Source organism: Camelina sativa, chromosome 5 (assembly GCF_030686135.1).
Source record: "Camelina sativa cultivar CO46 ecotype springtype chromosome 5, ASM3068613v1".
NCBI classification, from domain to species: domain Eukaryota; kingdom Viridiplantae; phylum Streptophyta; class Magnoliopsida; order Brassicales; family Brassicaceae; genus Camelina; species Camelina sativa.
Genome location: NC_141884.1, coordinates 8,823,369 through 8,837,808, shown reverse-complemented (window position 1 = coordinate 8,837,808; position 14,440 = coordinate 8,823,369). Strand labels below are relative to the sequence as shown.

The window sequence follows — 14,440 nt, the reverse complement described above, 5'->3', positions numbered from 1 at the left end:
CCATCTTTATATCTTGATACAACTGCTTTCTGAATTTACTTCGAGTTCTTTTTTCTGTGGTTATAAGCGACTAGGACATAGTAAATATGGTTTAAGTTTTATGGCGCTTTGTATATATGTTTGAGTTGCGTGGTCGGTGCCTAGTGGTAATCTTATTATGAAATTATCTGTAGTAAACGAAGACAATGATCCTTGCAACTAATATACCTTGAAATTAATTTGAATTGATTGATTCATGTTGTATGAAATTATCTGTAGTAAACGAAGACGATGATCCTTGCAACTAATATACCTTGAAATTAATTTGAATTGATTGATTCATGTTGCTTCGTTGTACTTGCTGTTCTCAGGAGACAGGACGTTTGGAGTTTTAACGAAAATTGATCTCATGGACCAAGGCACTAATGCTGTTGATGTAAGTTTATATTCAGACAACAATTTATCTTTGAGTGCAATATGAAAAAGACACAATGCCGCCGATAACTGATAATGATGATTTATCTTTGAGTGCATTTTGAGTGCATTTTGCGTTGAAGTAAATAAAAGAAAAGAGTTGCGGTTTTTTATTATTTTTATAATCAATATGTTACATAAAAAAAAAAAAAAGCGCAACTCTATATGTCGATCACTCTTACTAGTAGCTAATTAACAGTGTTACAATGGCATAATTAATTTTTATAAATTACCTACTCGTAGCTAGAATACTGTCAAGTGTCAGTCGCTGCTGATGAAGACACGAGCCAATTTCAAATGTGATTTTATATGTAAAATACATAAACACTTCACAATCAGTATATATATGCGTATGCGAATACTGAAAACGAGCATGCATGCTCAATATGCGTATGCGAATACTATTGCGATATCCTTGATGTCACCACTGGTGGTGATTGGCGGAAAATTTGGAAACCAAGTCGTTACAACTTACAAGGTTGATCTCGGAAGAAAATCTGCGTGTGTCAACGGTCAATCTTCTGGTTACGAATTTATGTCAGCGGCTCAATATCCTACCCGATACTAGCCTTGGATCTTCACACGGAAGAGTTCCATGCTGTCCCATGCCCGCCTCTTTCCAAGGGCCTCATCATGTTTGAAGCACAGATTGTCAACATTAGGGATCGTCTTCCATAGACCATAGCCATGCCCGTTTCCCATCCTCTTCACCAATACGAGCTAGAGATATGGAGTATTGGATGCACCTAATAAAGAAACATGGACCAAGACTCACTCCATCAGTTTAACTTCACTTAATATGGTGGAGTCTAGGTCCTTCGCACCCGTAACTCTCTCTAATTAAGGGGATGTTGTCTTCTGTGACAATAAAAACTACTTGTTCAAGTATATTTCAGAGACAGACACAGTCCATAGCCTCCCTGATGACATATGTGTCATATCTCCTTACGTTGAGAACTTGGTCCCACTTCCGGCTCAAGAAGTCGAGTTAAGGACAGGAATTACTTGCCTCCATCCGGAGACAGAAACAACGGTAATGAAAGGAAGGAAGTGTATATATATTTACAACTCGCTAAGTGGAGTTATTGGAAATATTACCAACCATTCGTCTTACTGATTTTTTTTTTTTTTAATAATAATTTTGTATGTAGGATTGGATTCAACCAAGAATTGTTGGCGAGTATCTCCTAAAAAAAATCAGAGGTCAGACAATCTTCCAAATCTGATCCACCAGATTTTTTTTTATCACATATGTATGTTCTTTTTGATCATTGCTATATATGTGATCGAACTCTAACAGGTCTAAATACTTGGCTATGGAGAAACAAATTCGAAGTCCACATGCTTTTTCTTTACTCGCATGGCTCGATGCTTTTTCTTTTCTTGCATGGCTCGCTGCCTCTGCTATGCCTGCCAGGTTCTGAACCCTTGGAGGTGATACCTCCAGTCGTTTAAACTCATCGGCACTTTTTGTCTGACCGTAGATTTCATCCTTGTCCCCGCCGCTTTATGTGAAAGGCTGAGTCGGTCCTTAGACTTTTAGAACATATAAGCATCTTTCAAATAATATTTTTTAAAAAAATTGTAACATTGACACAAATTTATATAAACAATAGATTTCATAAAATCCCCCTTTTAATAAAAGGGAAGTACACAACTTAGTTTTTGTAGACTTTATAAAAAATATAAATGGTTACAAATGCATAAAAATAAAAATAGGTTATATATAGGATATACATTAACCCTATACTCTTCATAAGATAACTCTTCATATATAGATAATAAATGATAAATGATATCCATAAATCATGGAGCAAGATTTAGTTATAATATATATGAAGATCCTCCTTTCGTATGTTTGTATCAAATCGTAGACTTTATAAAAAATAGAAATGATTACAAATGCATAAAAATAAAAATAGGTTATATATAGGATCTACATTGACCCTATACTCTTCATAAGATAACTCTTCATATATAGATAATAAATGATAAATGATAAATAAATCCTCTTTTTAATAAAATGGAAGTACATAACATTGTTTTGGTAGACTTTATAAGACTTTATAATTTTAATAAATGGTTACAAATAGGTTATAGATTAATCTATATATTAATTAGTTACAAGTTGATAGTTCATATATTAAAGGTAACAAATAAAACCTTAATTGTAACAGAAAATCTTAAACGTGATATTCCAAATTGATAGTTCATGGATATTCCAAACTTTATTTTCGGAAAATCACGTTGTTTCCAAAGATCTACAATTACAATATTACCAATTTATTTTCCTGAAATTTTATTGATAGACCACAACGTTAACCAAGTTATTAAAGGGGATAAAAATATACTCTCAATCATAAATAGAAAGTACACAACTTTTTTTTTGTATAATAAAACGGAAGTACATAATTTTTTTTTGTATAATAAAACGGAAGTACACAACTTTTTTTTTGTAGAATATATAATTTTTATAAGTTGGTTACAAAATAAATAATATATTAAATATAGGTTGGTTACAAAAAAAAAGTTATAGATGAAATCCGTGGGCTATATGAAATTACAAATACACTTCAGAATATCTCAAAGAATCCTCTTATAGATAATATTCCAATGATTTATACAATTTCCAAAAAAAATCTTAATTATTCCATATATTGTTACACTATATATAGTGTTAGGCACAAAAATATACTGTTAGGTATAAAAAAGAATAAAATCTTGGCTATTAATCACACTTAATCGTGATTTCTGAGATTTTATGTGGATTTCAAAATAAAATCTGACCTAACATCCTTCCAAGCTTTTAATATAAATCAATGTCTTTAAAACCGGACTGGAAGGTGAACCGGAAGTCTTTCGGGTCACTGGGTCAACAAGTCGGACCGATTGAATTACAGGTCAATTAGTTTATTAGTTTGATTACATTTTATGAATATAACATCTACTTTTTATAAATATATGAACAAAACATACATAGTTAGGTACTAAGCAACTAAAATTAAACTTTTAAATGATTAGATAAAATAACTAACTGATTCTTTTATAAATAACAACATTTATTTTTAATTTGGTTTGAGTTTAAAGTGTGACCAAAATAAAATATTTTAATTTGAGATCGACAACCCGGTCCGACCCTCCTGTTCAACCACCGGTTCACGGCTTTTTAGTGGGTTTTTCTATTTTTTTGCGGGTTTAATTTTTTAGGTTTTTAGAGGTTACCATGACCGAAATATCTATCGGGTTGTGGTGGATCGAACCGACCGGCCGGTCTAGTCCTGATTAAAAAACATTGATATAAATCATTCAGATCTCCATTCACCAAAATACATATTCATACAAAAATAATAATAATAACAATCGTTTCTCAGTTTACAATGCTAAACCGTCTACTAAATTATATTTTATTTTGAAATTATAATAAAGATAAAAGAAATTTTAACCCGTGCTCTAGCACGGATCCAAATCTAGTAGATATGTTATTTTGTTAACTTAAATCGACGATATAAAAAACCTCAAGCAAACACGGGACAAAATCAACTGTTTAAACGCTACTCTTTTTTACGGAAGGAGGAGCCAAAATAGTCTCCGGTTTGAATTGTTATTACCATTTTCATCTTCTACTTCTGCTTCGGTTTGTTTTTGTCTGCTTTGGTTCAATGTGTGGAATGTGGACCGATGTTATGAATGATTTTTATTTTCTAGCTCTCTTTTGTGAAACTAATATCCAAACCAAATTCTTTTGATTACCAAAGACACATAACAAATACATTTTTTTTATTACCAAAGACATAAGACACAACACCAAAGACACATTACCGATGATCCAACAACAAAGACATATTACCGATGATCCAACACCAAAGACACCATTACCAAAGACAACACAAAGATACTAATAACCCAAGAACAAATTTTCCTTTCTCGGTTTTACACATTAGAATTACAGTAACACAAATGCATACTAAGCACAATATCATCAATTTCCATTTTTTAATTTCTCTTTTACTCCACATTGCATCTTTCTTCAATTCTTCAGTCTGAGCCTTTAACTCATCAATTTCGACATCAACCTCAGATCTTGCATCGCTTATGTCATTATTAATGATGAAGATTTTTGGTAAAGCTTCTACAACCTCTTTGTACACAACTTAGTCCACCCACTTAAACAAATGCTCCTACATTCACAATTGAGTAACTTTTATCAACAAAACCAGAAAACACAAAATCATAACAAAATTAGTTACTTACATCTCCTCTGGTTGGACAACGAAAGTAAGGTCTTCCTGGATTCTGTTTCGTACTCGATGTGTAGATGGCAACATCTAAGCCGCAATGACACTTTGACAGAAAACCACGGCATCCCGTCCTCTTTTCTCACCACTTGATTGTCCATAATTGCAACTCATATCTCAAAATCGTAAAGAGGAGAAGGTGAAGAAGAAGAATTTGAACTCAAATCATGTACAAGAAACTCGAATTTGATAAATCGATTTCGGGTTTTAGGGTTATGTTATTTGAATTTGGGGATTTGGTTTTGTATTTGAATAAGATTCCCAGACATAACTGTGACAACCCGTCCCGTTGACCCCACTAGCCTACTGTTAGCTTGCCCCCATAGGCCCGAAGCTGGCCCTGCAGAGCATCGATCCTAACCCCTCACCGTGGATATCCAAATCCACCAGTAGGTTATTGGTGCGCAAGGCGTTCCTCGAACCCTGGTCCCCACCCTTTAACAACCTTCCCACAGGACAAGCTGTCACCAATTGATCTGCAGATTATGATTGGGTGCAGCCTTTTCCCCTTGTCTTCTTCTCCCCATTATGATCAAAAAGAGAAAGATGACAAATTGAAGCTTTTTGAGAGAAAGAGCCAAAATATCGTATTTTTATAAACTTTATGAATAGTGACATTGTGGAAACAAATTTATATAAGCGGACTGTAGTTTGATTTGCGAAAATACGCTTTTCAATTTTCATATGGAGCCTTAAGGTTCGAATGGTAACAGTGAATTTGGTTTTGCGGGACAAACGATTTGATAGTGCGGTACGGTTGAACTGCGGTACGTGCGGGACAAAAATATTTGCGGGACAAGTGCGGTTAATGCAAAATATGTGGTACAAACTAATGTTTGATTGGTGAAAAACGATTTGCAGTGCAGATTTCATATTATTTTATTCATAACTAATATAATTATAATATTATAAATATATATTATAAATAACATTATAAGCAAATATATTATCAATTAAATTGTTTTCTTTATTGTCAATGAAATAGTAATTTCATCTATTATTTATAAACTTTAAAAACTAAAAATTCTTTTAATCATGTAAATTTGTGTTCATTAAAATAGTGAAGAAATACAATGTTTTAAACATAAATTTGTTCTAGAAGAAACAATAATTTTAAAAAAAAAAATATAGTTAATTATACATTTTTGGTTTAATTTGTAATGATAAAAGAAAATCAAATTTATTTAAACTAAAATTTAACTTTTATGTACATATTTTTATGCACAACTAAAATATAAATATTTATAATTTATTAACTTTTTGGTATTTACAACATATCTAAATTATTCTTATTTATTTTTTTATTTATAACATAATTATTTATTGCATAAACATCTTTTTTTATACTTAAAACAATATATTAGTACCATAAACCTTCGTTTAATACAAACTAGACAAATACCCGCACTACGTGCGGGTTTGTTTACATCTATATATATACATTTACTGTAATACTTTATTTGCTTCTTATATTTTCACATTTGAAAAATTAATAATTTTGTATTAACAGACAGAACTAAAAAAAATTTGTGCGGAAGCAAAGAATACTAAATTTTGTTTAAAGCTAAATCTTATTCTAAAGTGATTTTTGTAGACGAAAACTATTAGCATATTTTTTTCCATTTGCATATTTGATTGGTAGATAAAAACATTTAAACATCCTACAATTCTTGTCTAAAACTTAGGTATTTAGATATATATGTATTTAAGCTTCTCAACTAAATACCATGGGACTCTCAAATTCTCTTTTATCAAAAAGATTTTCATTTTCACATTTGATTGGTAGATAACAGCATCTAAACATCCTACAATTTTTGTCTAAAACTTAGGTATTTAGATATATTTGTATTTAAGCTTCTCAACTAAATACCATGGGACTCTCAAATTCTCTTTTATCAAAAAGATTTTCATTTTCACATTTGATTGGTAGATAACAGCATCTAAACATCCTATAATTTTTGTCTAAAACTTAGGTATTTAGATATATTTGTATTTAAGCTTCTCAACTAAATACCATGGACTCTCAAATTCTCTTTTATCAAAAAGATTTTTTTGCAGCTTGGTTAACTCTTTAGTGGTTATAGTTAAGATAGATAACTTCCCTTCTTCTAGCTATTCAATTTCTTGAATATAACTCTAGATTATAATTTAATTTTCTTCTTTTTTTTTCTCTATATTTTCCTCAACAAACATTATATCATTGATTTAACTGTCTTTCATTCGATAGTGAACAAAACTCCAATCCTTTTCATATATAAACATTTATTTCTCTAAGGACAAACTTTCATGAATTTCTCTACAATATTGACCAAATTCCCAGTCACCGCTACAACCCTTCAAAATTGTTGAGAAAATTATAGCGACTAAATCATATGTTCATATTTTCATAGTTTACTTTAAGAGGACGAAGCAAATCTTTGGTTTTACTCTTGATACATTTTTATCTTTTGGTGATGCATCTATTTAATTAAAAAATACATCAACATGTTCTAAGCCTTTCTAGATTTCTTATATAAATATTGAAACTGTTTGTGATAATGAAAAAGAATAAAAAACATAAAAGATTTTTCAAATTCCTTTTTAATTTTAAAGATGTTTATTTTTAATTTATGTGCTTTTAATTTGGATTGGCATGTGTCACTCTCTCTATTGCTGATGTGTCGTTCATATGGAGAGAGTTGAACAACTTTCATAATATAGATTTCATATATAAACATTTATTTCTCTAAGGACAAAATTTCAGGAATTTCTCTATAATATTGACCAAATTCCCAGTCACCGCTACAACCCTTCAAAATTGTTGAGAAAATTATAGCGACTAAATCATATGTTCATATTTTCATGGTTTACTTTAAGAGGACAAAGCAAATCTTTGGTTTTACTATCGATACATTTTTATCTTTTGGTGATGCATCTATTTAATTAAAGAATACATTAACATGTTCTAAGCCTTTCTAGATTTCTTATATAAATATTGAAACTGTTTGTGATAATGAAAAAGAATAAAAACATAAAAGATGTTTTAAATTCCTTTTTAATTTTAAAGATGTTTATTTTTAATTTATGTGCTTTTAATTTTGGGTTGACATGTGTCACTCTCTCTATTGCTGATGTGTCGTTCATATGGAGAAAGTTGAACAACTTTCATAATATAGATTTGGATAAACATTAATGGATTATTTATAATTTAAAAAAAAAGAAAGCGGATTTATGGTGATACGCACCATATATGGTAAAAATTTATTAGCTGGGTATTTTTCATTTAACAAGACAGAACAAAAAATTAATGCGGTTTTCCTTTTTCTTTTTTTTACAAAACCGCAAATTAGTGTAAATTTTATGAATGATGTAATAAATGTTGTAACATCCGTGAACCGAATTCCCGGTTTAGGGGTGCATCGGTCGATGCAACAGGCGCATCGGTCGATGCAGGTTCGGTTTTCTCGGTCGAGTTTTAAGTTAAGCGCTGCGTTTTGGGTTAAGGAAAACCATTAACTCTTGTTTTTGTCTCATTCGACAAGATTGACTGTTTTTGAGAGAAAACAAAAGAGAGAAAAGGTTCTTGAGTGTTCTTGAGGATTTTGGGTGATTCGAGGCTGTTTCTGTAGAGATCTGTAGCTGGGATCGTTGTAGGAGCTTCCTAAGAGCGTTGTTTTGCTTGTTAAAAGGTTGAGAATCTTCTTGGCAAAGGTGAGTGCATGACCATGGCTTATCTAAGCTAGAGATCTCTCTGATTTGCTTGTTATGTGTTGTTAGGCTTGTTAGATTGATATTTAGGACGTTAGAAAGCTTTCTTGTGGCTTGGGAACGAGTTTTGTGGTTGTAGGAACGAAGTTCCGGCGAGAAGCTTCGGAAAAAACACGATGCTCGGCATTGCATCGGTCGATGCAGGTGCGAGGACGGCGCGTAAAACTTAGAGTTTTCGTGTTATGTCCAGCATGCATCGGTCGATGCAATGCGAGTGTCGATCGATGCAAGTGCATCTAGCATTGGTAGATGCAACCTTGTGTCGGTCGATGCATCCCCATCTGGTGTCGGTCGATGCAGAGTCCTAGTTTGTTATTGTTGATTGTTGATTGTTGGTTGATGGTTAAAGATGTCTTTATTGCTTGTGTGTATAGACCAGTAGATGGTAGGATTGTCTTACTGAGTGTTTATAAAATACTCATGCATTGCAATTTGTGTTTGTGGTGCAGGTAAAGGCAAAGTATGATCGTGGAATCAAGGCAATGAAGAGGAAGATGTTCTAGGGATTCGATTGGTTATTGTCTGGCATTGCTAGGTTGCTAGAGTTGAGTCATTAGAAGTATTGCTAGGCTGCTGGTTCTATGATTCTTGTTGGTTGAACTTTGGATATTGCTTATGTTATAATTATTGGAATATTATTAGTTATTATTGGATAATTATTTAGTTGTTGGTATTGTTTATTTCTGCTGTTGGTTGTGATTGTGGTTAGGTGGCTAGTGGATATGTGACCACTAGTTGTAGTTTATTGATTATTATTTATTATTTATAATTAAAAAAAAACGGGTCGGTCGTTTCAGTTTGGTATCAGAGCCCTTACGGTTCTAGGTTTGGGTTCACTAGGCTTTGTGCTGCAGATGTTTGGGATTGCATGTCTTGATTGATTATGTGAGTTAGTCAATTGTGTGTGGCATGGAATCCTAGAACATCCTCTTCGATCCTACTTTGTGATTCCACGGTGAGTTTATGTTTATGTGTTATAATAGAAATGCTTGATTGATTATGTGAGTTAGTCAATTGTAAGTTTATGCTTAGTCTTCTTTTCATGGTAGTGCAGATGGCTAGAGATGGTGTTGTTGCTGGTCGTGGTCGTGAACGCGGACGTGGTCGTAGACGCGTACGTGGTCGTAGTAGGGGCAGAGGCCCAGTAGTGAGTGAGACTGCAGACCAGAGTGTGACAGCTGAGGGTGTTGGCGAGTCGCAGGGTGTCCAGGAAGATTCCATGAGTGTGGCCGGAGGGGGCGGTGTTGATGCTCCAGTGGCCGGTGATGCTAGGGTTCCCGGTGTGGGAGTCCCAGCGGGTGGAGTCCCTAGTGCTGACTTTACTGCTTTGCTAGCACAGTTGTTGGAGCGGTTGCCAGCAGTGGTACCGGCTCAGGCTCAGGTGGTGCCACCAGTGGTGGCGGAGGAGCAGCAGCCAATGGCTGCAGATGCAGGAGCACATGGACGTTATTTGTCCATGATCAAGAAGATGAAGGGCATCGAGACTGCGCGGTTTTTGGGTGGTACATATCCTACTGCTGCAGATGTGTGGAGGACGAATGTGGAACGTAACTTCCATACTCTGCGATGTCCTGAGGAGTTTTGGGTGGACATAGGGGTCCATCATCTGGTTGGTGATGCTCAGGTGTGGTGGAGATCAGTGGTTGCTAGGAGAGTGCAGAGGGAAATGACTTGGGCTGACTTCGTGTTGGAGTTCAACCGCAAGTATTTTTCTGGAGAGGCATTGGACCGGTTGGAGGTGCATTTCCTTCAGTTGTCTCAGGGGACACGGTCAGTGCGGGAGCTGGACTTGGAGTTCAGTCAACTTCTATGTTATGGGGGTCGGGCTATGGAGCTTGAGGAGGCCCAGATCAGGAGGTTTATGAGGGCTCTTCGTGATGACTTGAGGGTCAATTGTAGAGGACGTAGTTATTGTTGGAATCTTGACCTCACTTCTCTTTAGAGGTTAGATTCATCTCATCTCTCCATTGTTCTTGATTTGTTTATCACTCACAAACCCTCTAGAACAATTAGAGAGATCTCTCTTGTATGTCTACATTGTTACTTGTTCTTGATGGATCTCTTAGAGATTAGGTTTAGCCACTACAACCTCTTTCTCTTTAATCTCACATACATGTCTCTTACAACAATACAACATATTTATACTAATACTACTTCTAACCTAAACACATTAGTTAAAACAAACAAACCCATTAACATTGGGCTTCAACACTTTTATGGCCCAAAGGCCTTTTTCTCCTTTCTTCTTCTTCTTCTTCCTACGACCAACACTTCTTCTCTTCGACGTTTTCTTCTTCGATGCTTACGCATCTCTTTTCTCTTCATCCTCTCACGTTTCTCTTTGTTTCTTCTTTTGCAGGATTAACCAATTAATCAACTTCCAACACTCCCTCTTGATTCATTTGGTTAATCCCCAAAATCCAAAAGTTGGGATTTTGAATCCCATTCTCCTTGTTCTTCGTTCGTGAATCGGCCTCCTCTCCGGACGAATTTCTTCTTCACGACATCAACAAAGATCACTGGTGAGTTTGCTATATCGATCTCCATTTAGCTCTGAATCTTCTTCCTCATGATTTTCCAGCGTGAAGTTCTTTTCATCTCCCTCTTGAATCCATCTCCCTCTTGCTTTGATTCTTCTTAATCGATCCTTTCTTTTCTGCAGGTGGCTTAGGAGTGAAATCTCTGTCTAGTGTCCCTCTTCAATGGAGCTGATGCTTCACGTTCGTTGGAGATGATGCTCCACGTCCGTCTCCTCCCGTGAGTCGACCCATCACCATATAGGTTCTTCCTCATGGAGACTCTATGTACTCCACAGTCCACACGCAGGTAACTCCTTACCTCTCCCTTTTTTTTTTTTTTTTTTTTTTTTCTAGCTTTAGCTTCTTGTCCGACATCACCATTTTTCATGGTTCCTCTTTCACAATGTCAACATAGCTCATTACCAAGCTAGCTCTTCTCCCTCTTGACCTGAATCTCCATTGATCCAGCTTTTCTCTTGCGAATTTCTTTGTCAACTCTTTGACATATTTTCTTCGCATTCTCCTTTGAATCTCTTTGATCAATTCCTTGACCAATTTCTTTTCCTTGCAGGTAACACTTCAGCCTTGTGCTTACTCTCTGTCACTGCGAGTCTCCATCAAGCTTTTCCGTGAGCTTCTCCTCAGTGCTTATACACCCAGCACTAGCTCCTGTAGATCACCATCTTGTGCGAGACTCTTGTTCAGACTCTTGTTCTATTTGGTGTCCTCTTCGATCACCATCTTGTGCGTTTAATCTTCTGAATCATCACCTTGGTTAACCTTAGTCTGTTTGGTTCTTTTTACCATCACCTAAGGCTTTCTCTAACCTCAGTCTTTTTGATTTTCTTAACCTCTAGCACAACCTCGATAAACCAAGGAAAACTTTTCCAAACTTGAAGCATACCTCTCTCATTTCAACTCTAGCCACAGATTCTCCCTCTTGGTTTTGATGCTTCACATAGTTTGTTCTCAGCCTCAACCTTCTTTCTCAATCCATCTCTTTTGAATTTGAGTCTTGTTGATCTTTGAACTTTGATTTTATTCACACTAACCTCATGAGAATTTGTTTCCATCGCTGCAGCTTCTTTCACTTGGTGACTGAGCTTCTTCTCTACTTCAGCCCCACTCTTCTTTGACACCATTGATGTGGTGCCTCTCTTCCTCTTTTGCTTCAGCTTCTTCTGCTGCAAGCCTTTTTTTTTTTTCACAAAGGTTTTTCTCTAACCTTAGCCTTCTTTGGTTTCTTGAATCATCAACCTCGGCTCTGCCCGATTTGGTTTGTTTGATTCCTTACACCACTATTGGCTTCTCTAACCTTGGCTTCTTTTCTCTTCTTGTTTCAGTTGGAGAACCACATGGATCCTCAACTTCACCAAGCATCTTCAAGCTTCACTTAACCATGTCAGAACAAGAAAAGAAATCACCCCACAACTCTGTCTTCACATCCGCACTATCTCCACAGCTTCTTCCAGAGATCTCCTCGCCTTCTTGGGTGCTCTTGAAGGTACGGTGTAAAAGTCTTTGTGGTAGCTGATGGTGCTCTTGTCACCACATCCTTTTCCTTCTTTTCTTCTTTGACAGTTTCAGTTTGCTCTTCTTTGTTCTCTTATTTTTTTTTTCTTTCTCAGCCTTACACTTCTCCTTGTGCAGGCTTCTTCCTTCCTCTCCCAACAAGCTTTGCTTTGAACAATATGCTGGGTTTCTTTCTCTTCACAGCCTTTGAGCTGCTTCTCCTTCTTTTGTTTCAGGTTTCAGGTTTTCTCCTAACCTTTCACCTCTCTGTTTCAGGTCTGTTCATCTCTCAGTGATGAACGACTTCATGGAGGCTCCATCTCTGCTCATCTGTCACTAATGAACAGGTCCCTCTCATGCCTTTCTCAGGTCGCAGGCTCTTGACATCTTCTCTGTGACACCGGCTCAGACCTAAACTGTGGTGGAGCTTCACCGTCTCAGGTTTGCTCCATCTTTACTCTTTCACTCAGCTCACCTCTCAGTGATGAGCTGCTCCATCTTTCTCTTCTTTCTCTTTGCCGTTTCCTCTTACGGCAGCTTTCTTCTTCTCCCTCACAGCCTCTCACTTGGCTGCAGGTATTCCATTGAGCAGCTTCTCTAGCCGCATCTCACTTCCTCCTTACTCTCGGATCCGTTGGTCTTGTCTAACCAAGCTTCAGGTCCGAACACATCCCCTCACTTTCCCTTCTTCTTCAGTCTCTTCCTAGACTGCCTTTTCTCCCTCTCGGCCTCAACCCCTTCTTCTTCTTGCAGGCTCCAGGGATCTTCAGCTCTGATACCATGTTGGAATCTTGACCTCACTTCTCTTTAGAGGTTAGATTCATCTCATCTCTCCATTGTTCTTGATTTGTTTATCACTCACAAACCCTCTAGAACAATTAGAGAGATCTCTCTTGTATGTCTACATTGTTACTTGTTCTTGATGGATCTTTTAGAGATTAGGTTTAGCCACTACAACCTCTTTCTCTTTAATCTCACATACATGTCTCTTACAACAATACAACATATTTATACTAATACTACTTCTAACCTAAACACATTAGTTAAAACAAACAAACCCATTAACATTGGGCTTCAACACTTTTATGGCCCAAAGGCCTTTTTCTCCTTTCTTCTTCTTCTTCTTCCTACGACCAACACTTCTTCTCTTCGACGTTTTCTTCTTTGATGCTTACGCATCTCTTTTCTCTTCATCCTCACACCTTTCTCTTTGTTTCTTCTTTTGCAGGATTAACCAATTAATCAACTTCCAACAGTTATACTACGCTTGCAGAGCTGGTTGAGACTGCAGCAGAGATTGAGGAGGATATCCGGGCACAGTCAGTGATGGTTACTTCAGCAGTTCAGCCTAGTAAGGCTCAGCATCATGGAGGTTCTAGTGGGGGCGGCAAGCCTGTGCAGGGAACCAAGAGGAGGTGGGAGGCTACACAGACGTCGAGTGGTGCGAGTTGCTTCAAGTGTGGGAGCAAGGATCACAAGTTTGCTAGTTGTCTCAAGAGGAGTGCTCCGACGACAGCGGCTCGTGTATGTTATCATTGCAGGGAGCCATGGCACATTAGTCCCAAGTTGCAGCAGGTGCAGCCGGGAGGGCAGCAGGTGGCACGGATTGAGCAGGCGCCACGGGTTTACACAACTGCAGAGACTGGTGGAACCAGTGCCGGGGCGATCACAGGTATAATTTTTGGTACTTAAACTTTGTGAATTTCAGTAGGTTCAGATTTTATGTTTTCCTGTGATAAAGTGTTAGGTTCTCAAAACATGAGGTTTGTGTAGGGACCTTGTTGGTGTGTGGGTTTAAGTCCCACGTTATGTTTGATTCTGGAGCTTTTCATAGCTTCATTACTCCGGAGTGTGCAGAGAGCGCGGGAATCAGAGGAGATTCTGGGGAGCGTACAGGAGTTGTAAGAGTTGCGG

General features: G+C 36.6%; 1 protein-coding gene and 1 long non-coding RNA gene across 2 annotated transcripts; both read left to right on the top strand.

The window, feature by feature from the left end:
- Window positions 1-8,161: 8,161 nt before the first annotated feature.
- LOC147943422 (uncharacterized) lies at window positions 8,162-10,643 on the top strand. The gene is made up of 2 exons (XM_087450686.1): window positions 8,162-8,438; window positions 9,550-10,643. Exon 2 carries the CDS (start codon window positions 9,550-9,552, stop codon window positions 10,435-10,437), a length of 888 nt encoding a protein of 295 aa, XP_087306812.1. The 5' UTR covers window positions 8,162-8,438; the 3' UTR covers window positions 10,438-10,643.
- Window positions 10,644-12,208: 1,565 nt separating this feature from the next.
- LOC109132827 (uncharacterized) lies at window positions 12,209-13,234 on the top strand. The gene is made up of 4 exons (XR_015557468.1): window positions 12,209-12,226; window positions 12,358-12,518; window positions 12,665-12,967; window positions 13,103-13,234. It is a non-coding gene; the product is annotated as an uncharacterized LOC109132827 (long non-coding RNA).
- The last annotated feature ends 1,206 nt before the right edge of the window (window positions 13,235-14,440 follow it).